The 20,987-nt window shown below is 37.6% G+C and overlaps 1 protein-coding gene across 8 annotated transcripts in view; it reads left to right on the top strand.

Annotated features, from left to right (window-relative positions):
• Window positions 1-449: 449 nt before the first annotated feature.
• mybpc3 (myosin binding protein C3) overlaps window positions 450-20,987 on the top strand; it is a 34,917-nt gene continuing 14,379 nt past the window's right edge. The window contains exons 1-22 of one of the 8 annotated variants that reach the window (XM_034880313.1): window positions 450-639; window positions 5,771-6,043; window positions 8,731-8,856; window positions 9,393-9,470; window positions 10,067-10,215; window positions 10,732-10,849; window positions 10,949-10,997; window positions 11,787-11,825; window positions 13,416-13,475; window positions 13,595-13,597; window positions 14,580-14,603; window positions 15,556-15,719; window positions 15,830-15,962; window positions 16,172-16,174; window positions 16,314-16,438; window positions 16,546-16,651; window positions 17,758-17,924; window positions 19,465-19,630; window positions 19,720-19,826; window positions 19,951-19,980; window positions 20,063-20,202; window positions 20,360-20,431. In XM_034880313.1, the coding sequence (XP_034736204.1) occupies window positions 615-639; window positions 5,771-6,043; window positions 8,731-8,856; window positions 9,393-9,470; window positions 10,067-10,215; window positions 10,732-10,849; window positions 10,949-10,997; window positions 11,787-11,825; window positions 13,416-13,475; window positions 13,595-13,597; window positions 14,580-14,603; window positions 15,556-15,719; window positions 15,830-15,962; window positions 16,172-16,174; window positions 16,314-16,438; window positions 16,546-16,651; window positions 17,758-17,924; window positions 19,465-19,630; window positions 19,720-19,826; window positions 19,951-19,980; window positions 20,063-20,202; window positions 20,360-20,431 (2,157 nt within the window). In that variant the 5' untranslated portion in view covers window positions 450-614. The remainder of the gene's footprint in view (window positions 640-5,770; window positions 6,044-8,730; window positions 8,857-9,392; window positions 9,471-10,066; window positions 10,216-10,731; window positions 10,850-10,948; window positions 10,998-11,786; window positions 11,826-13,415; window positions 13,476-13,594; window positions 13,598-14,579; window positions 14,604-15,555; window positions 15,720-15,829; window positions 15,963-16,171; window positions 16,175-16,313; window positions 16,439-16,545; window positions 16,652-17,757; window positions 17,925-19,464; window positions 19,631-19,719; window positions 19,827-19,950; window positions 19,981-20,062; window positions 20,203-20,359; window positions 20,432-20,987) is intronic. The other 7 variants (XM_034880326.1, XM_034880317.1, XM_034880318.1 and 4 more) reach the window with 7 other exon arrangements.

The following is a 20,987-nucleotide window of genomic DNA, read 5'->3' as shown; positions in this document are numbered from 1 at the left end:
AACTCTCGAGGATTCCTCTCCACATGGACATCGTCACCAATTCACTGGGCACACTCTGGAGAGCACACTGCACCCACCACTCACCACCGGATCTCCTTGACGCACCCCCCTCCTCTTGTTACCTGCACAATTATTGTACCAAATCACTTTATCATATATCCTGTGTTGTCATCTGTTTTTGGGTCCAACCTCCAGTGCTGTTCCATAACACATCCTCTTGTATTCATTGTTAGATTTACAGGTTGACCGGGCGCAGCACAGATGTGGAAAGAGCAAACTTTTTATAGGATTCAAGGGTCTAAATTTAACCACTGCCTTTCATCCCTTCCCCTCCCTCTCAAGGCCTGTCAGTTGGCCGAGGTGTTGGAGGAAAGGATGGTTGAAATATAGCTTGAGGTCAGACGTGAGCAGGGGACGGGGGATGTTGTGTTTTTGGACATTGTGTTGGGCTTAGGAAAAATAAATTGGCACGAGAGGTGGGATGGTTCATGAAGGAACAGGAGGAGGCGGGGGGAGGCTTTTTGGAATGAGCAGCACTATTAAAGGCACGGGGTTAAGATAGACGGCAGCCTGTTTGGGTAAGTCACACTGTGTAGGAGAGGAGATCCTTCAAGATGCCAGAACCAGTAAAAAAAACAGGTAAGTGTGTTCAATCAGCTACTTTTGAAAGATGTGTCATTAAGTGTCCTTAACTGGTAAAGAAGAAACACTTACAGTACAGTGTCTGAAAATGTTGTGATATTAGCATTATCCAGTTGTAAGATCAAATGTCTAAAAATGTCTAGTACATATGAGCTGTGAACATATTAACATCCTGAAACTGAACAGCTATCAGTTTACTTCCATTGTGCAATATTCTCCTTTAACACAAACTTCTTCTAAAAAACCAATGTGAGAAAAAATTCTACTGTGTTTTGTCACGCTCCTGTTAAGCAACTATTAACCACATCCGAACCGCTCAATGGAGACCTGCAAGTTGTGTTCATGATAAACAACAATACACTGTTTGACTCTTTACAGAATAATGTGATTGTTACATTTCTCATGAAAAATGAAAGGTCGTATCATGTTGGTTTTTTTTAAATTGCGTACCCACAACCTTTTTCAAGCCACTATTTCAATCACTTGTCACAAATAAAAACATATTTTTGCCATTAACTAGTATATACATTGATCACTTGAATGTACAAGTGATTTATTTTCAGATAATCAAATATTTGTTTCCAGACAATAAAATCATAACAAAGCATTAGATCAAATAAAGTAACTGTACATGCTTCCAATACTGTATATAATTCAAATATATCCCATGGCTTATTAAGATGACCCAATCAGCCTGGTGCAAATACTTACGCAGACAGAAGCTATTGTATGTGGTGTGATAGTTACTCCAATCCTCTTTTGGCCGTGTCAGTAACTCAGTTACACGTCACATCTAGGTTGAAACATCTACTGATGTGAAATTGACACTGTCACATTTCCAGCGTCATTGCATTCACAAATGCATCGCTGATCCAAAAAGGTCCACCAGGTTTGCAACTTGACAAATGAGATTTTCCTCTCCTAGGTGCAGTAAGAGGCTCGACATATCACATATCGGATGACACATTGCAGCCCAAATGGCCAGCTTGTGTGTGCTAGACCTTTAGTTTTGTGATTTTGGTAGACTGCAACAGTATGATTTCCTGTCTGTTACATTTTTATCAATTATTATCAACACTCTGCAGTTAACATTATACTTTTCAGTGTTTTGTAGTATTGAAATGAACATGCTTTGTCAACTTGAATCGTTTTTTTTTATATAACAGTGCATCAAATGGCAACGTTAGAATAATGTGATGTTGTTAAAGGAGCTGCTCATAGGTACCTTATAAGGTACCTTCAGAAAATTGTCACCTGAATTCGCAACTTCCATTAACTCAGTGAGCTCAAGCTCTTAGTTTGTGCGCTTTCAGCTGCAGTAGGCAGCTGTTTTTATTGAAAAAAACTAAAAAAATGAAGTGACCAGCTGATGACCATAGTTCATATTTAGCAGCTGACAAGCCATATATTTCCCTCAGGAGACCAAAGACATAGTTAAGAGAGTTTACTCAACAGAGTGAATATTGGATTAATATTGATGCTGTGTAACTCCTCGATGTGAAAATAAGAAACAAGTTTGCCATATCAACTTAACGTGGCTAACTGTAGCACATGCTAGCGCTAACATGCTAGCTCTTCTCAATGGCAAAACACTGCCACAACACACACTAGTTCACCATGATCTACATAAGAACTACTTCCATGTCCCTTTTTTCTGCAGGTATTCCACAAGTGCGTCCTTGTTTAGAAGAAGTCTCCCAGCTAATCCAGCTAATCCTTACTGACCAAAGTTGAAGAAAGAGATACAGTGGCTTGAATGAGTTTACACACCCATGCTAAAGTTGATTAAAAAGAGGAATAAAACAAGACCTCTTGGATATTGATCTTAATGCCTTTATTCAAAAAATGTATCCAACCTTTTAAGGACACTAATTTTGAATCAATGAATAATGTATTGCAAATAAATAAGTTTTCTTCCTTAAAATACAGGGGGCATAAGAATACACACCCTTATGGTAAATTCCCATAGAGGCACAGCACATTTGTATTTTTAAATTCTTGTTATTTCATGGATCCAGGATACTACGCATCCTGATAAAGTTCCCTTGGCCTTTGGAATTAAAATAGCCCCACATCATCAGATACCCACATCAATGCATAGAGATTGGCGGGTTTTATTTCAGTTAGCTCAATAGCTGGTTTGATTTGCATTGAGAGATGATCTTATGGAAAGTTCCCCACGCCAATCTCTATGTAGGGTAAAGGGTATGTGATGATGTTGGGTATTTTTAATTCCAAAGGCCAAGGGAACTTTGTCAGGATGCATAGTATCCTGGATCCATGAAATAACAGGCCTTTAAAAATAAAATGTGCCCGCCTCTATGGGAATTTAACATAGGGGTGTGTATACTTATGCCCCCTGAATTTTAAGGAAGAACATTTATTTATTTACAATACATTGTTCCTTCACAAGAAAATTGGTGTCCTTTAAAGGTTGGATTTTTTTTAAATTAAGACACTAAGATCAATTTCCAAAAGAAGTTTTTTTTATTCTTCTTTTTAATCAACTTCAGCATGGGTGTGTAAACTTATTCAAGCCACTGTATCTAGCTGATGTGATCTTACCTAGCTACTGCGCATGAGCTACTCCTAACAAAGATAGTTCAGAAGTGTGATGTCTCACTCTGTAGCTAAAACAGAGTCCTAAACACACATAGTGAAAAGAGGATCTGCAGCAATGTGGGGTGCAACAAAAATTTTGTGTCTTTTTGAAAATGAAACCATTTAAACCTATTCTGGTACAACCTCAAAATACAATTATGAACCTGAAAATGAGCACAATATGGGCGCTTTATTTCAACCTTTCTAAACAAAGTAATTGAAAGTAAACCCTCTAGATATTTCCTGGGAGTGAACCGTAATTTACAAATAAATGCAATGTTAACTAAAACTAGGAGAGGGATTTTACTTCAAATGTGATAGTGGTGTGACAGGAAAAGCAGCATGACCCGTTGACAACATGACAAGAGGTGTTGCAACAATAGAGATCGCTGGCTGCAGACAGACTGAGCGCACATCTTTCATTCTGTGCCGCCAGAGTCACAAATTTAGAATCCAGTTAATCCCTTGACTATGTACCTGCGCCCTTGTTGCAGCTGAAGCAGGCAAGCCTCATTCATTAGTCCAGTACATATGCATCCTATATATAAACTCATAAGGTCATCTTGCAACACATGGAGTTGCTTTGGTCTGTCTGTACGAAGAACTATTCACAACTTAAACCTAGAAACAATTTGCATCTGTAATATGTCTACTAACATTTCATGATTCCATACACTTGGTGTTACTGTGTCGCTGTTAACCCTCATGTTGTCCTTGGGTCAAATTTGACTTGTTTTTAAAGTTTCTGAGTCAAAAATGTGGGTTTCTTTCAACCAAATTGCACAAAAATACCACTGATGTTTCAAAAAAAAGGCTGTGATTTTCAATCAACATGTGTTCTTCTGATCATAACTATTAGTCAAAATAATTAACAAATTCCAAGTTTTTTTTGGCAAAAAATGACCAAAAATGTTTATTTTCCATAACTAAGTGTAAAACTATAGTGGTAATTAGCTGGAATGAAGTAGGCTAAGAAAAACACAAAATTGGGGGATTAATTTATACTTTGGGCTTTATGAACAGGCAAACAACCAGAGGACAACACAAGGGTTAAACACAGGCTACTCTCAGGGCTGTCACTTACAGTACAATCACTATTTTTAGGTCTAAAGAAGACAAGTGTTGGAAAGATGAAAATACCATTATGAACGCTTTTCCAACAGCTAAAACGTACTATTACTTTAATAGACTGACTGTAGACACCTTGTCAAAATTGTTTATCTTCTTCTTTAAGATCATGACCCATGCCTGTTACTGTTGTTGATGGGTGTATATAGTTTTGTGTGTGTGTGCTGATGTTGAGTTTGTTAAAAATGATTCAGGTGTGTCACCATTTTATTTCACCATTTTGGAATGTAACAAAGTACTTAAGTACAATGTTGAGATACTTGTACTCAACTTCACTCTCTTCAACTTTGTATTTCTACTTCAGTACGTTTTGGAGGGAAATAATGTAGTTTTTACATCCCTGCATTTTTTGACAGCGTTCTTTAGTGTGCAGATTTATAAGGTAAAACCTTGTTATATATTAAACTTTCAGGTAATTTATAACTCCCTTAAAATTAGTTGCATGTCTATACATGAATACAATAGAAACATGCTGTAGTACTTTTAATAGATCTAGTTTTATAACTTTGTACTTAAGTACAATATTAATTGCAGGACTTTATTTTTTTTTATTGTGGTAATGCTACTTTTACTTTAGTGAAACATATCAATGTGAATAGTCTGTTCTCAGTCAGTGCAATAGCCTTTTTACACAAATACAATGTGAATGGACGCAAGAGACCACTTTACAAACACAAACACATCACTGCTGATTTGCCATTCTTAGGAACACCTTTAAATTAGTCATGACTCTGATTAATTGGTGCTCATGTTAAATAAATGAACTGTATGGTTTCAGTACTTTTAACTTTTTACTTTTTACTACAAACGGTATACTTTAGAATTCAGTATTCTCTTGTACAGTAAATACTATGTAAAAGAATTACAAGAATGCAAAAATAAGACTTCATAAAGCCAGATGTTGGTGCTTTGAGACAAGTAGAAAAGGCAAATTCATTGGTTTTCAGCTAGCCCCACCCAGTGTGCTGCAGACTGTACAACACTACTTTTTCAGCTCATTAGCCTTCTTCTTCCTTTGCTAAAATATGATTGGCCTTTGATACATGTGTTGTTCTTTCTTTAGGTGGGAGTTCATTCTGAATCAATTTATACACATATAGTATATATATATATATATATTTGTGTGTCTGTGTTTGAGGTATATTTATTTTGTTTAAAATAACATTTGAAATAACAAAACACTTAGGGTGCAAAGAGTATGGCTACTTTTACCTGTTACTTGTTTTTCTTGCACTTTAACAACTTTTTTGTTATTGTCCATTCAGCAAGACAATTATAACATGTGTGTTTACTCCTCAAGGTCATTTCATTACACCCTTCCAGCAGACATGTCAAGACAAAGTCTTATTGACACTTCAAAAGGCTTACTTTTTATTTTAAACCCAACCTTCCTTTTCAGTTTCAGCATTTGCCAAGAAACCAAAGACTCAGGAGGCAGAGGAGGGGTCCTGTGTGGTCTTTGAAGCAGAGACAGAGAAGAAGAATGATGCTAAAGTAAAATGGCAGTGCAACTCAAAAGACATCGCCAATGGTGACAAATATGTGATCACAGCTGAAGGAAAAAAGCACTCCCTCGCTATAAAAGCTATTACCAAGGAAGATGCCAATGTCTACGCCGTGATTGCTGGGGGATCAAAGGTCAAATTTGACCTGAAGGTGGTTTCAAAGCCAGGTACGAGACTTTGATCCTGCAGCTGTGTGTTTGAGGTATCTGTTGGCTCACCTACAGGCTATGTCGTCACATAGCACAAAGCTAAATAAAGCACTCAATGCAGAAAAGCACTGAGGCAGCATATACTTGATATTCTGCATATAAATGAACTTGCGTTCTACACAGTGAAACAGCTTTGTATGCTCTGTCATTGCAACACATTAAGGGTTTGCTCTCAAAGAAATAGTTTGACATTTTAGGAAATACATTTAGTAGCTTTAAATGCAAAGAGTTAAATGAGAAGATCAATACCACTCACATATTTGTCTCTCAAATATCAGGGTGAAAACAGCAGTCTATTAGCTTGGCTTAGCATAAGAGAAAGAAAGGGGGAAACAGATAGCTTGGCTCGGTCCAAAGTTGACAAAATAAAAAAAAAACATTATATAACTGTTGATGGGACACCTCCACTTGCAAAGTCTCTTTTCTCTCTTTGTATTAATTAACTGTGAATAGTTGCAATACATGATTTATGTGCATGACTTAACCTCTATGTAATGTTTACAGGCCAGCAGCAGCATACACATGTGAAGTGGGCTGCACAATGCGAAAGCAAAACCATAAGTAAGAAGGCTTAACCTTTTGACCTCGAAGTTTTATACTAAGCAAACAAAATGTCCAATGGGCTTTGGTGGTGGATTTTGTTACCTTTGCACAGAGCCAAGCTAGCTATTTTCCCCTGCTTCCAGTCTTCATGCCAAGCTAACTGTCTCCTAGTTGTAACTTCATATTTACCTCACAGACATGAAATTTACAAAATGTCAAACTATTCCTTTAACAATCTGGATATTTGCAATCACACATTGACTCAGTCACAATAATTTTGTCCAGCACTTTATAGAGCACTGTTGTGTATGCTGCAATGACTGTGTGCAGTTGTAGCGAATCACAGAGCATGATTTGTGCCATTAGCATGGCCATTAATCTGTCAGTGTAACCCGCCTTGGTCGTTTGTTTGGATTTGATAAAATGGAAACAAATCCTAAAGAAAGGGAGCAGACTAATGGGCCCAGTGTGCTACAACAAGAGACGTCACACAGCTGTCTGTGGCTCATATCATAGTCACCCGTACTCTGTCTGCACGGAGACCTTGACCCTCACACCAGCACATTATTTCCTCATGAGTAACCACCACTTGACTGGCGCTCACGATAGGCATGAGTGGCAGCTGATAACACATGGAAAATCATCCAGCCATTCAAAGATGATAAGACATAAGAAATATTTGAGCGATACACTGTTATCCTGAGTAGTTGACTTTACTAGAGGTTTGCTGGGTAACCTGTTGCCTCTAGGTTTTTACACAAGGTGAAATGGGTCAAGCTGTAACAACACAGAGTGGTCATTAGTATACATAAATTATTATTATTATGGAATCATGTCGTCTAAAATAAGCATGTTAAGTTAAAGTTTTAGTGCGTAACATTTTTATATTAATGAATGTCCTTACATTCAAGCCGTTGCCTAGTGAGTTGATACAAAGCTAATTAAGACTATCATCTCAACAAAACTCTCTGTACGGTTATGTTTTGAATCTGGTGTGGTCTGGTGACTTTTGCTCACAGGAAATTGAGTGAAGATGATTACCTCTTTTGAAGAGTCCATCATGTTTTTGTTTTTTTTTATCGTCTGTGTCCTCCTTGGCTACTAACTGCATGGAGGAGGGGGCTGTGTGGTACGCAATCACAGAAGGCTTTTGTCATGTGGATGCGTCGACAGTTTTGTTGTCGTAAGAATTCCTCATGGGGGCGACAGAAACTACGCTCCATGCTTTAAACATGCAAAGAAACACAACAAATATAAAACGTTAGCCTACTTCCCAGAACTAAGAAATAATTTGTTTACACAAATAATGTTTTTCCTTTATGGCAGTCTGACTTTAAGTCAACAAATCTTTCCATGCAAAATGGTAGGACATGTTTTACACACTAATCTTTGCAATTTTTGAATGTATTGTACTGCTCAATATGGGACAGAGGTACTGACAGAGATACAAATCTCTAAACATGTATATATAAACCATTGATGCCTTTTGCACTGTCCAGTTCCGATCTGTCCCCACCCGGATCTTGGTCATGGTACAACAATAAATGTAGATAAACACGAACACTAAATCAATCATGCAAAACTAAAAAAAGACTTCAGATCCTGTGCACCGCATACTTAAGATGATTATACAAACAACTAATGTGATTTAGTAGTGGAAATGGTTTTTGACTGAAAATGGAAGAATAAGTAGGGACCACTTAAAAGTTTAATTGCAACTAAATCAGGGTTAACAGTGAAGATGTTTACCAGAGAATATGTTCACTTTGACAGAACAGTGTTTAAAAGAATATCAAATAGATTCAATTGTATTCAAAATAATACATTTCATAGATTATGTGCCTTGGTACAGAAAATATTCACACTTTAAGTCATTTAAAATGTTGCTTATGATAAAGAGAAAGAAAAAACAATCATGCTTTTTATAATAACAAAGAAATAGTTATTAAGAAATAAATTAATTAATTAAGTTTGGTAAATAGGTCATTCGCCTTTTTGGAGCTGATTATTTTATTATAGGGGTAGAGAGCACAGACCCAATATTGTTCTTTGTACTTATTACTTGTAACTTGTTAATCTTTTAGGTGATGACGGGAACACAGCTGAGGTCCCTGTTGATGCACCTGGGGAGTCCGGTGTAGGACCAGAACTGGCTCCTGCTGCGCCTGCAGCAGCACCCACAGAGAACCAGACTGCTGCCCCAACACATGATGCTCCTCCAGCTGAGGGTGAATTACTCAGTCCTTTTCCTTTGTTCAGTCTTAAATGTACATCACACTGTCCATCACAATATCCCTGATCTTTCAGTTAAGCTTGGCCTGAAAACCAAATACTCAAAAACATCACATGACTATACATTACAATACGTGTTTACACAAAAGGGATTGGGTTTACCTGCCATACGTTTATATTGCATATTAAATTTTTTGACACATATCCATAAAATACTAAATGTTTGCTTGGTTTGTAATATTAAATATTAAGTGTCACACACACAATTTGACACCTTGAAATAACCATTGGAAATAATGTAATTTAAAATGGAATGGTTGTGTATCCTTTAATTCTATGCAACAAATTTCTGTGTTCGCTTTTATCACAAATAACAAGAATATACAAATCATTTGATATTCAGTTACTTTAAATATCTGCTTCAGTATGCCAAATGAAAATGTTTTTCATTACCTGCAAATTTCTAATGTACATTTGAATTGAACACTGTTTGATTTTGATCCCTTCACTTTGACCCTGTTGGATTATTCAGAAGGACAGCCTCCGGACACCAGACAGGACCTGACCGGACTGTTCACAGAAAAACCCCAGAGTGGGGAGGTCACTGTAGGTGAGTGGCTTCAATTGGGAAAGAATCTAAACTGTGTGTCAACGATCCCTTGGAGAAAGTTGCAATTTTGAAAAAAAACTGTTTACCTCTTAAACAAGGTTTAACATTTTTTTATTATTATATCTTTTCAGTTCAAACACTGAGCTGGGCATTGCTAAATTTCAAAAGAAAGGGAAATTGATCGAAATAATATTAAGGTGCAACAAATACAATTGGTGCTTTTAATTTTAAAACTGAAATTGAACCCATATTGTTGATAAATTCAGTTTTCTTACTTATACATATATATATATATATATATATATATATATATATATATATATATATATATATATATATATATATATATATATATATATATATATATATATATAGAGAGAGAGAGAGAGAGAGAGAGAGATATAGATATAGATATATATTTATATATATATATATACATATATATATACGTATATATGTACGTTTAGTTTAGATCCAACAGATAAAACATTTGGCAGTTTGCAAAGAGATATATAACATCATATCCATGCTTCATTGGATGTCAGAATCTGAAGGATGATGTGTTAATTTACATGACACATTCATTTTTTGTACAGGTGAAAACATCACGTTTGTGGCTAAAGTAAATGCTGAGTCATTGCTGAAGAAACCCACAATCAAATGGTTCAAAGGGAAGTGGATGGACCTCGCCAGCAAGTCTGGAAAACACCTGCAGCTAAAGGAGACGTATGACCGCAGCAGTAAGGTACTGTAGACTATTGCTGCAGGCACTAAAACAGAAACATAGTCTACAGGTCATATGTTGATGTCATATTTGATGACATAACATATGTGTGATTCTATAGCTTTATTTAAAGAGCCTATGAACCGTTGCCCATTATATCTATTTCGGCTTCGATTATCTATTAGACTTTTGAAAAATGTAATATGTAACATTTTACTTTGAGGCAACAAAGGTGTTTTGCAAGGCTTGCCCTTCTAACCCTCAGTTTTGCAAGCTCTTGCCTCAGTCACTCATCCTGGTAACACGATACCGCAGGCACGCTAGTCCTAAGCCTTAGAGGTAATGTTTTGGGAAGACTAAATAGTTTTCCCATAACTTTAATTTAAGAATATTAGAACAAGATGGAGAAACACAACTTTACAAGGAATAAGAATTCAATACATATGAAGCAAATGTACAACAAGGTTCTGAATCAAAGGTGTTCTCACAAACCTAACACTAGCCTTATCACATCTGTCCTCGTGCATGTGGTTGCAGGTCCACACGTTTGAGATGCAAATCATCGCAGCCAAGCCTAACTTTGCTGGAGCTTACAGATGTGAGGTTACATCCAGGGACAAGTTTGACAGCTGCAATTTTGAGTTGGCTGTACATGGTGAGAGGGCCTGTTGGTACATGCTGGATTCTTTGTGGCACTCATTAGCGTTGCTTTTATCATCCTTTCAGTTACTTACATGATTCTCTTGTATTTCAGAGGCTTGTGTTACAGAAGGGTTCGACATAAGAACAGCTTTTAGGCGCACGTAAGTTTGTGACACTTTATTACTTTGTAAAAAAAATACAAACTACCTTTAGTCACATTCAAATTGAGCGTTTGGCTGCTTGGCTAGTATCACACAGCTATAAAAGTCACATACATGCTTTACAGTGCAAGAGCAAACCCTTGTACCTTAGATACTGAAATACTTCATAAGTTACAAATACATTTCATACAGTGTTGATTCATACTATCATTTAATGAGGAATACATATACTGCTTTTAATTGATTTCAAAACTAAGTTCTATGACTGACTCGGAATCATGGATTTATGTAAATAGTAGGTCTATTTCAAAATGATACTTTATTCTGCTCCAGTGCTTCTTCAGCTTTATTATTTTTAACTTCAGCTATTTAGTATCTGTTAATCTCAAATTGATTTAAAAGGAAGTTTCTTTCTCAAATCAGATAATTATGTAATAATCCATGATCACTTAGAGGTTAAAGGGCTGAAGAGTGCTGCAGCAGCAATTAGTGTCCAGGTGAGCTTGGGTATTTGAAACTGTCTTCCTTTAGAACGTCAGTAGCCATTTAGGTAGCAAAAAGACACACAAACGTTTGCGCATGGTTGTGCATATAGCAACGTTGATAAGGAAGAGATTGTAACCATTAGTTTGTTGTCAGACTCAATCAACACTAGGTCAGACTTAATATTTATAATTTTACTAGTTGATCGGGATTTAAGAGATTAACACAGATGCCAAACGTCAGTGTTCAGGTGGAATATTACCATGTTTTTTGTAACAAATAACTGTGGAAATGCTAACCTATTAGGAGTGAAGCCAGTAAGAAGAGAAGTGGACCACTATCAAGGTAGTGAAGGGGGTTTGTTGCAACAATGGGGGCTCATATTCCAGCTCTGAGGATTCTGATTGATAAAGCCCAAAAAGAGAAACCAGGACCAGGATCAGAGAGCCTGTCTCTCTCCTGTGGCCTGTTTCTTCTCTAAATCAGGTCAAACAGAACCAGTGTTGTGGATGGTGCAGCCTCCAATCTGCTAGATTTTAAGAGAAAGACCACAGAATAAAGACCACGAGAGAGCTGAGAGGAATCAAAATCCTGGATGTAGTAGTCAACTGTAGTAGCTGTCATTGTGTTAAACTTTGACTCAGTCATATCTTGATACCTTGAGATTTGTTAATTAAACTATTGAGTAACATGCGCTGGTTGCAGCCATCAGCTCTCTCTGATCTACCCCTGGGTCTTCGATCAAAACAGCAGAGCCAGCTGCACAAACAGCTTCCCGGCAGAGTGGGCTTTGACGGTGGTTTGATCGTACTGAAAGGGCAGGATGTGCTAAGACACACAAGCTTTTCAGTAAATGAACTCTTCCACAGGGTTGCCACACAGAGGAAGTGCTGCTATGATGTGTTGTAACTTCACCACACAAACCAGCAACTCCGCTTCTAATCCTGCTGTTGGATCAGAAGGAAGGAGACAAGCGCACTTTTAATCTTTTATCCCACTGATTTAAGTCAAGCAGACCCCATGGTCACCTTTGTTTTCTACAACCTTGAGTGTTTTGTATTGTTTTTGCTTGAATGACTGCTGCTGCTCATGGTTTAGGGGAATAATTGGACATTATGCATTTGCTTTCTTTCCCAGAGTTAGAAAATTTTGGTGTAAACCTGGCTGGTTAACAGTGTCCCCGAAAGCCCATTGGTTAAAATTTACAATATCAGCCTCACAATATGGACAAGTCATTGTACTAGCTAGGCTGTTACAGCACACAACTCCTAGTAAAACCACAACATTTTTGTATTGTTGAAACAATAACGCATTTTATTTATAAAGCATTTTTTTAACACTCAAAGACACTTTACAAAGTTTTTAAAAGGAAGTACACTTACTACGATTAAAATACATACATTGTCAGAGACGTAATGACATGTCAAATGAGATATAATGTTTTTATCAGAAGTCCTAGATAGATTTTGAGAGAGCCAGGCTAACGGCTTCACCCTTTCCAGTCTTTATGCTAAACTCTCTCAGCTCTGATTCTATAGTTAACCCAACAGCAGTGGTATAAATAAATAAGCATATTTCCAAAAGTGCCAACTATTGTTCTTTTAAGCATGGCAACACCTGTCTCTCCAGCAAAAACATCTGCCTGTTCATGCACTTCTTTTAATCACCATTCCTTTCAGTCTTCAGAATGACTCTGTCCAATCCAATATCTATTTTGTAATCTTGGTATTTTAGTATCGTAGTAGTATTTGTTTTGAACATTGGAGCATGGGTAAACAGGAAATGATTTATAAAAAGCCTAAAAATTTAGATTGATTTAATTTAAAACAAACCATGTCTGTAAAGCATTAACATGTATCTTTTTTTGGAGCAATCACGTAGCCTTCTGTGCTGTTGATGTTGATGTTTTGCTGCTGGTTGCTGATGTTTCTGCAGTAGTACAGATGGAAAGGAAGACTCAGGAGAGCTGGACTTCAGTACCTTATTAAAAAAGAGGTAAGCAATTACAAAATCTGACAGTAAATTCTAGACCTTCAGGATAAGGTAACTTTGTTTTTCCTTCACACTTTATAATCCTCGTTTCTGTCTCACTCTCATTCTTCCTGGATCTTCAGAGAGTAAGCTACTTCTGCATTTACAAACTACAATCTGGAATGATTGCTTGATAACACAGGCAAATATGTCTGCGCACAATGATAAGTTAGGGTGAAATGATGTGTCCACAAATTTTAACCTGAAACGAGGTTCAGCAGTCTTTTAAGTTTGCAAAGGCTTCTTCGATCTCTGCCTTTGCCTTCTCACTTATACTACAATAACTCCCACAGCAACACTTCTCTACCAATCAGGCAGTTTTTAGAGCTTTTTTTTCTCTTCCCTCTACATGTTGTTGATGAGCCCTCTTTCATTGACATTTACAGTCTTCATTCAGGAACACAAGTCACCTTCCTAACGCATCAAAGAAATCACTTCAGTGCATCACACACCATCACCAGATACTTATTGTCCCCTGCGCAATCAATACAATTGGACACCATGTCAAACCCCAAATAAAGAATGACGTTATTTAGTACTAATCAGGGCTGTAGTACTAGAGGTTGGTCTTGGACTTGAGCCTGGACTAAAGATCGTTTTTCCATGGACTCTGACTTGTCTCGGACTTGGCCACTGGTCTTGCCAAATATGGCTTTTGGTTTGGACCGAGTCCAGGTGTCTTTATTATGTTGATAATAATATTGGAGGGGAAGTGAAACCCAAAATGATTGTCTTGATACTGTCATGCATGAGACACATTTTTTTCTGTCATGGACTCGGTTTTGATTCGGACTGTAATCTCTTTGGACTCGGTTGTGACTTGGACTCAACTAGTCCTGGTCTTGGACTTGTCTTGGACTTGTCTTGGACTCGAAAAAGCTGGACTTGACTACAGCCCTGGTACTAACACGTGCATGCTTGCTTCCCTGCAGTTTAACCATTGGTATACTATTTATTTGTTTTAAAGGCATATTTCTAATATGCTGATTTTGTTGCTGTTGACATGTTGTGTTTTAACATGTTTGGTTTGTTTTACCTCTTGGTTGGTTTCTACCTTTGAATGAGCAGCAGTTTCTTAAAATCCTCGAATCGGTAAGAAACTGCGGATATGGTGTGTGAGTGTCGCAGGAAAACTTGTGCATGCATTCATCCGTCAGGATTCAGTTGTTTCAAAAAGTCTACATTTTACTGTATTTTGTATATTTGTTTTGTGATTTGTGAATAGCAGGATTCTTTTATGTATATACATATATTATATATTAATATTATATAAGTGTGTCGCTTGTTAATGTATATCGTTATTTATATGTTTTACAGTAGGTTCTACCCTGATTGTTGATTAGTGCAGGTCAATTACTTTAACTTTTAAAACATAACGCTTCTCACAATCGTAATAGCAATTTCTTCACTTGGTCAGATGACTGGCTGAGGTAGTAATGTTGCTGAGGGCACCTAGTGGACAGGTGAGGTAAAACACCCAGACTAGTGAGAGGAAGAAGGGAGAGGGCGGTCACTGCAGCCATAACTAGCTTGTGTTCCTTCTTTCACTAGATTTTCCTTCACGTTTTTAGTCTATATTTTATACTAAAAGGGGATTATAGTTTATAGCACCTGATTGTTTTAGCAAACTTATCCCAATTACTATCAAAGCAACTTCCACGAAGGAGAAAAGTATGTGCTGCTAACGGCTGGAGCACACAAGATTTTTTGAGGTTCATGACCACACAAAAACAATATTGAATCCAAGCAAGTGTATTGCAAGACCTTTCGGTCTTGCAAGATATAATTTTTGTATTTAATAAACAATGCAAGAAGTTGACTAATCATCAGTTGCTTATTAGTTTTTCATTGGAAATTAAAAGTAAATTCATTGTGAATAAAATTGTGAGTAGTAATTTGTTACTGCATGTGTATTACTGTACCTCTGTTATAGCATACTTCCCCCTTTAGTTTGTATTCATAATTTGAATTTTAAACTAATGTGAATTTCAAACACTTAGTGACTGATTCTAACATCCTCCTTGGGTTGTTTTATTCGTATTAGAGCCGTGCAGGTGAGCTCGGAGCCGGACCTGGATGTGTGGAATATTCTCAGCCATGCGCCGGCTACAGAATATGAGAAGATTGCTTTTCAGCATGGCATTACCGACCTGAGAGGCATGCTCAAGAGACTGAAGAAGATGAAGAAAGAAGAGAAGAAAAGTGCAGGTTTGTGCAAAGTGTACAGTAGGCTTCACTTAATCTAATTCTAACAAAGTAAAGTAAAGTAGACCTAATTGTAATTTGATCATTGTACTTCTAACTTCTCTGAAACGTAGCCTTCCTCAAAAAGATGGATCCCGCTTACCAAGTGACAAAAGGACAGAAAATAAAGCTTGCCGTTGAGGTCGCCAATCCAGATGTTGAGGTGAAATGGCTGAAGAATGGACAAGCAATTCAACCAACTGGAAGGTTAGAATTAAGAGAAGAGATGGAAACTATTACTACTACTTCTACTAAAACCTCAACTCCATAAAACATGCTGGACCTGTAAATCATGAAGCATTCAACAAATACAATAGCAATCCTTGACAGTAAACCTTTTTATTTCTCTCTTCTCTCCATTGCGTCTTCCTCTCTATCAACATATGGATGGACTCCATCTTTTATAACATCCCTAGCAAGTAAGTGTAAAAAAACAGAAAAGCTGTCTATGAGTTCTTTCACCAAAATGTTCGCCATTTCATCAACTTCATGAGTTATAGCCCTGGAAAAATGGGAATTGTGGAAGAATGTGTTATAATCTAACTGGTCTTTGTAAAGGTACATCTTTGAGAGTGTTGGCAACATGCGCTACCTCACCATCAACCACTGCTCCTTGGCAGATGATGCAGCATATTGCTGCGTGGTAGGAGAGGAAAAATGCACCACTGAGCTCTTTGTTAAAGGTATTTTAGGTTTAGAGGAAATTTAAAACATAACTCCCAAAACAAAACATACATTTGCAGGATTAAGAGTCACAGTTCCTCTTCTCATTCTTTTATGCTTTCTGCAGAGCCACCCATCATAATTGTGAAGAACCTGGAGGATCAGATGGTCATGAAGGGTGAGCGGGTGGAGTTAGAGTGTGAAGTTTCAGAAGAAGGAGCCAATGTTAAATGGTTAGATATTCTTCTTTACACATTCTCTGTGTGGCGTTACATTTGCATGCTGTTGGATCTGACATATTAAAAATGCCTAGATATACAATCAATTTGTCATGAATGGATTGATAAATGGATGCTGCTATGGTAATTTGTACTAAATCAAAATGAGTTGAATTAAACCTTTCTTTACTTACACAATGTTCACTGCTCTGACACCCAGCAGATGGCATTTGAGTTTGTCAGGTCCGCAGACATTTCATCACCTCAAGGAAAGGTCACATCAGCATTCTTGTATGTGTCCTATGTGACCTTTATCTGAAGTAGATAGTGGCTGCAATTGCTTATGGGCATTTATAGTTACAACTAGAAGGGCACTAAAAAAGCGCAAACCTCCGCCTAGACCATACCCTATCTCACAATGTTAAAAAAAGTGAAAAATAATTTGTGTATCCGACCCGTGATATGGATCAACTGCAAAAATTGAATTTGTTCTTCCTTTGCCCTTGCTAAATCTTTTCAACAGGTTTCATGAAAATTGGGTAGTTTTTCTGTGATGCTGCTGACAAGCAGACAAACAAAAAAACGGAAAAAACAATTGTTGAAAAAGTGGTCAAAGATCAATTCTTGGGGGGAAAAAGTCTAACGATTAATATCTAACTTGAGATAAATTTAACATTGCAAAAGGTAAGAAGTGTTAAAATTGACAAAACTCATTGCAGGGTATGAGTGATACATGTAGAGTACTAACCATTACAAAGTACTTCTCAAGGGTAATAAGATCATGTTTCAGGTCTGGGCATGAATGTTTACTTTGAACATTTTGGAACAGTAATTTGGCTAAGCTCATAGGTCGATTTGGTAGTTCAAATCTCACCATCTTCATTCAGCTTATGAAGATAACTTAGTTATCCTCACAAGACCTAAATGTGGACTTTCCACTTTGTTAAAAACAAGGGTTCATATACTGAATGGGAAGGAGATCACAACAACATAAGCTTGGGTTGAAAGCTCCAAAATAAGTATTAACCTTTAAAAAACCTGCACATAAGCTTAATTAGGATTCATTTTAATCATGACTATTAGTCATTATTATTGTTGGTATTGTGTGAATTTCTGTGCAGGGAGAAAGACGGTGTGGAATTAACAAGAGACGAGTCTTTCAAGTATCGCTTCAAGAAAGACGGCTGCAAACACGTCCTGATAATTAATGAGGCCACGAAAGAAGACTGTGGCCACTATAAGGTTAAAACTAATGGTGGCGAGTCTATGGCTGAACTCTTGGTGCAGGGTGAGTGTGAATCATGAGTGCTGAGTACAGTATAAGTCACTTTTGTCAGTGATAAACACTCCAAGTGTACATTCTCATACCCTGCCAATAGTTGTGTGGCCTTTCCAGTCCTGGCATGCTGTCTATATTTGGGGTATAGTGGCTCTTGCATTTGCCCGCATTACTCTGCCAAGGTTACTGCTGTGAAGTCCACATGCCAGTTAAAGTTGGAAGACGCTGACCATATTGCACCTGAAGGGTACAGTTCTACACAAGTGACCCGGTTTCTCTCAGTGGTCTGTTTTTTTCTGTTGTTTGGTTGTGCTGATATAATGTCCTACTTTTTCATTAACTAGATGCTACCTCAACATGTGTAACCATGTGTAACATGTGTAAAAAAACAGTATGCTGACTCAGTTAAAAAATCTACAATATTATTTCAATGATAGTAGAAAACCAAGTCTTTGTTTTATACAAAGACTAAGTTGTGTGTTTGTGGGTGGGTGTGTGTGTGTGTGTGTGTGTGTGTGTGTGTGTGTGTATTTTCAAGTAGGTTTTATTACTAGATGATAGATTTCCTCTATTACAAAGTCAAAACATCCTGGTGATGCTGATGAAAGATCTGCATTGGGCACCTGTTGATGATTTTCGTTTTCAATAATATGATGGTTCGTAGTTAAGACATGGCATGTTTTGCAGTTGAAAGTTTGAAGTGGATAAATATGCTTAATTTCAATCTACAGGTGATCTAAAAATGATGGATGGGGACGGTTCAAACGCACCCGTACACGGACGTAGGAAAATTATACAAACCCCAGCTAGTTTCACCCTCCTTGTTACCACCCCGTAACAATTTCACCTTACAGTAGTACCATCATTATCTCACACAGCAGAAGAACAAAAATCCTTACTTTCATCAATGTCATCTATGTTTGGTCTTGTAGAAGCTATATGTATTAAATATGTATACTCCCTTTTTTGCATAATACGTGTGTGTGTGTGTGTGTGTGTGTGTGCGTGTGTGTGTGTTCATGTGTGTGTTTGTGTGTTTGTGTGTGTGTGTGTCCAACACCTCAGTCAACAGCAGAACTCCCATTGTAGTATCATTCCCTCCTTATTTGCAGCGAGCTGACGTGACACTCCTGTAACCTTTATGACGAGCAAGGTGTGACTCATCTCGCCCAGATAACAATTCCTTTGGGATAACTTTAATAACTCTTGTGTACATCTGTTCTTGTGATATACAGCAATAGCCCAAAGCTCCTGCATCTGGTCTTTCCTCCCTCTTTTTTATACACTAAATCCAATTCTATTTGTGCCTGTTGCTAAGATACAACAAGGGCCACACAAAGACAATGAACACCCAAGACTTCATCATATTACTACTACTATATTATCCTCACATACAAAAGCTGCATCTGATTTATTGTCATTTTATTTTATTCATCATCATCTCATTGCATCTTATTCCGCCGTCTTGTACAGAATAGCCTCCTCTGAAGCCTGAAGGTAGATAGTTTCCATTATCTGCCATCTGAGCTGTTTTTTTCTGACTGTGTAGAGAAAGACCTCGAGGTCTACCAGAGCATTGCAGACCTCACAGTGAAGGCGAAGGATCAGGCGGTGTTTAAGTGTGAGGTGTCGGATGAGAAGGTGAGGGGAACCTGGTACAAGAATGGTGTAGAAGTCAAGTCTGATGCCAGAATAAATATCACACATATTGGCAGGTGAGGAAACTTTTTTGCACCTGCTTTGAGTGTGTTGCATTACATCCCTCAAAACCATAAACTGAATTAAAAAACTTTGATCTTTTTAGGATCCACAAACTGACCATTGATGAGGTCAAACCAGAGGATGAGGGAGACTACACTTTTGTGCCAGATGGCCACGCCTTTAACCTTTCTGCTAAACTCAACTTCTTGGGTAATATTGATGCTTTTGCTTTAACACTTCAAAATTAACTTAACTTAAAGTTGGACAAGCTACAATTATACTTAAACAATTCATCGCTCTCTTATCATCACTCTTTTTTTTCTTGCTTTCCTAGAGGTGAAGATTGATTATGTGCCACGCCAAGGTACCCCAAATTTACTCTCTTGTAGTTAACCAAATTAAATTTAAGGGTCTGTTCCTTTTAACCATTTCTCTCCCTCCATAAGATCCTCCTAAGATCCACCTGGACTGTATGGGTCGCACTGCCGAGTCAACCATTGTAGTTGTGGCTGGCAACAAACTGCGTCTGGATGTCCCTATCACTGGAGACCCTGCACCAACAGTGATCTGGACCAAAGGAGAGAAGGTAAAACACACAGATAGACTTGTCTTCTTCATCAGCCCCTAACAGCTTAATTTAATGATGCCAACCTGCATACTGATATTTGAGTTGAAGAGAAAGAGAGGGTACATATTCTCTCTTATCTCTTTGGCTTTTACCGCTTTGCTCTGATCAAATGTAGACTAGTTCTGTAAAACCTGACGGAGAGAAGGAAGAAGGGCCGACGTCCTTTTGGACAACTAACAATGGGGATGTAAGTGTGTATGTCCTGTATGAATATACTCCAAGTCAGTAATCCAAGTCAGAATGTTGCCAGCACTTTTACCCATGTGTGCCTTTTAAACAATAAGCTTGCCACCTCTTTGTCCTTGTTGCAAAAAAAAAATAGGCTCATCTGAAGGGTGTTGAATGTGCAAATGTAGCCAATGCAGAATATGCCCCAATGAGCAATTCACCCTGTGTAAACTTGTAACTGCGTTACCACTCGACTTCAGGACACAAAAAAATTGATCATGCAGCTGCTTAACAGATTGTGTGTTACATGGATTTACTGCTTTATGGAGAAAGAACAGGCTGCTGCAGTAGCAACAACAACAAACAGATGCAGACAAATATATGAAAAGCACCTTCTCCTGTTGCTTGATGTACAGGTGTAATTTTTTTTTATGTCTTAGTTTTACATAACGTTAAGAGCATGTAAACAAAACACTGCATGCGGTCAGTATCCGTCTACTCACCGGCCACTTTATTAGGTACACCTGTCCAACTGCTCATAACACTTAATTTCTAAGCAGCCAATCACATGGCGG

This window comes from Etheostoma cragini, chromosome 1 (genome assembly GCF_013103735.1).
Source record: "Etheostoma cragini isolate CJK2018 chromosome 1, CSU_Ecrag_1.0, whole genome shotgun sequence".
Lineage (NCBI taxonomy): Eukaryota > Metazoa > Chordata > Actinopteri > Perciformes > Percidae > Etheostoma > Etheostoma cragini.
This window is presented reverse-complemented; position numbering and strand designations above follow the sequence as displayed.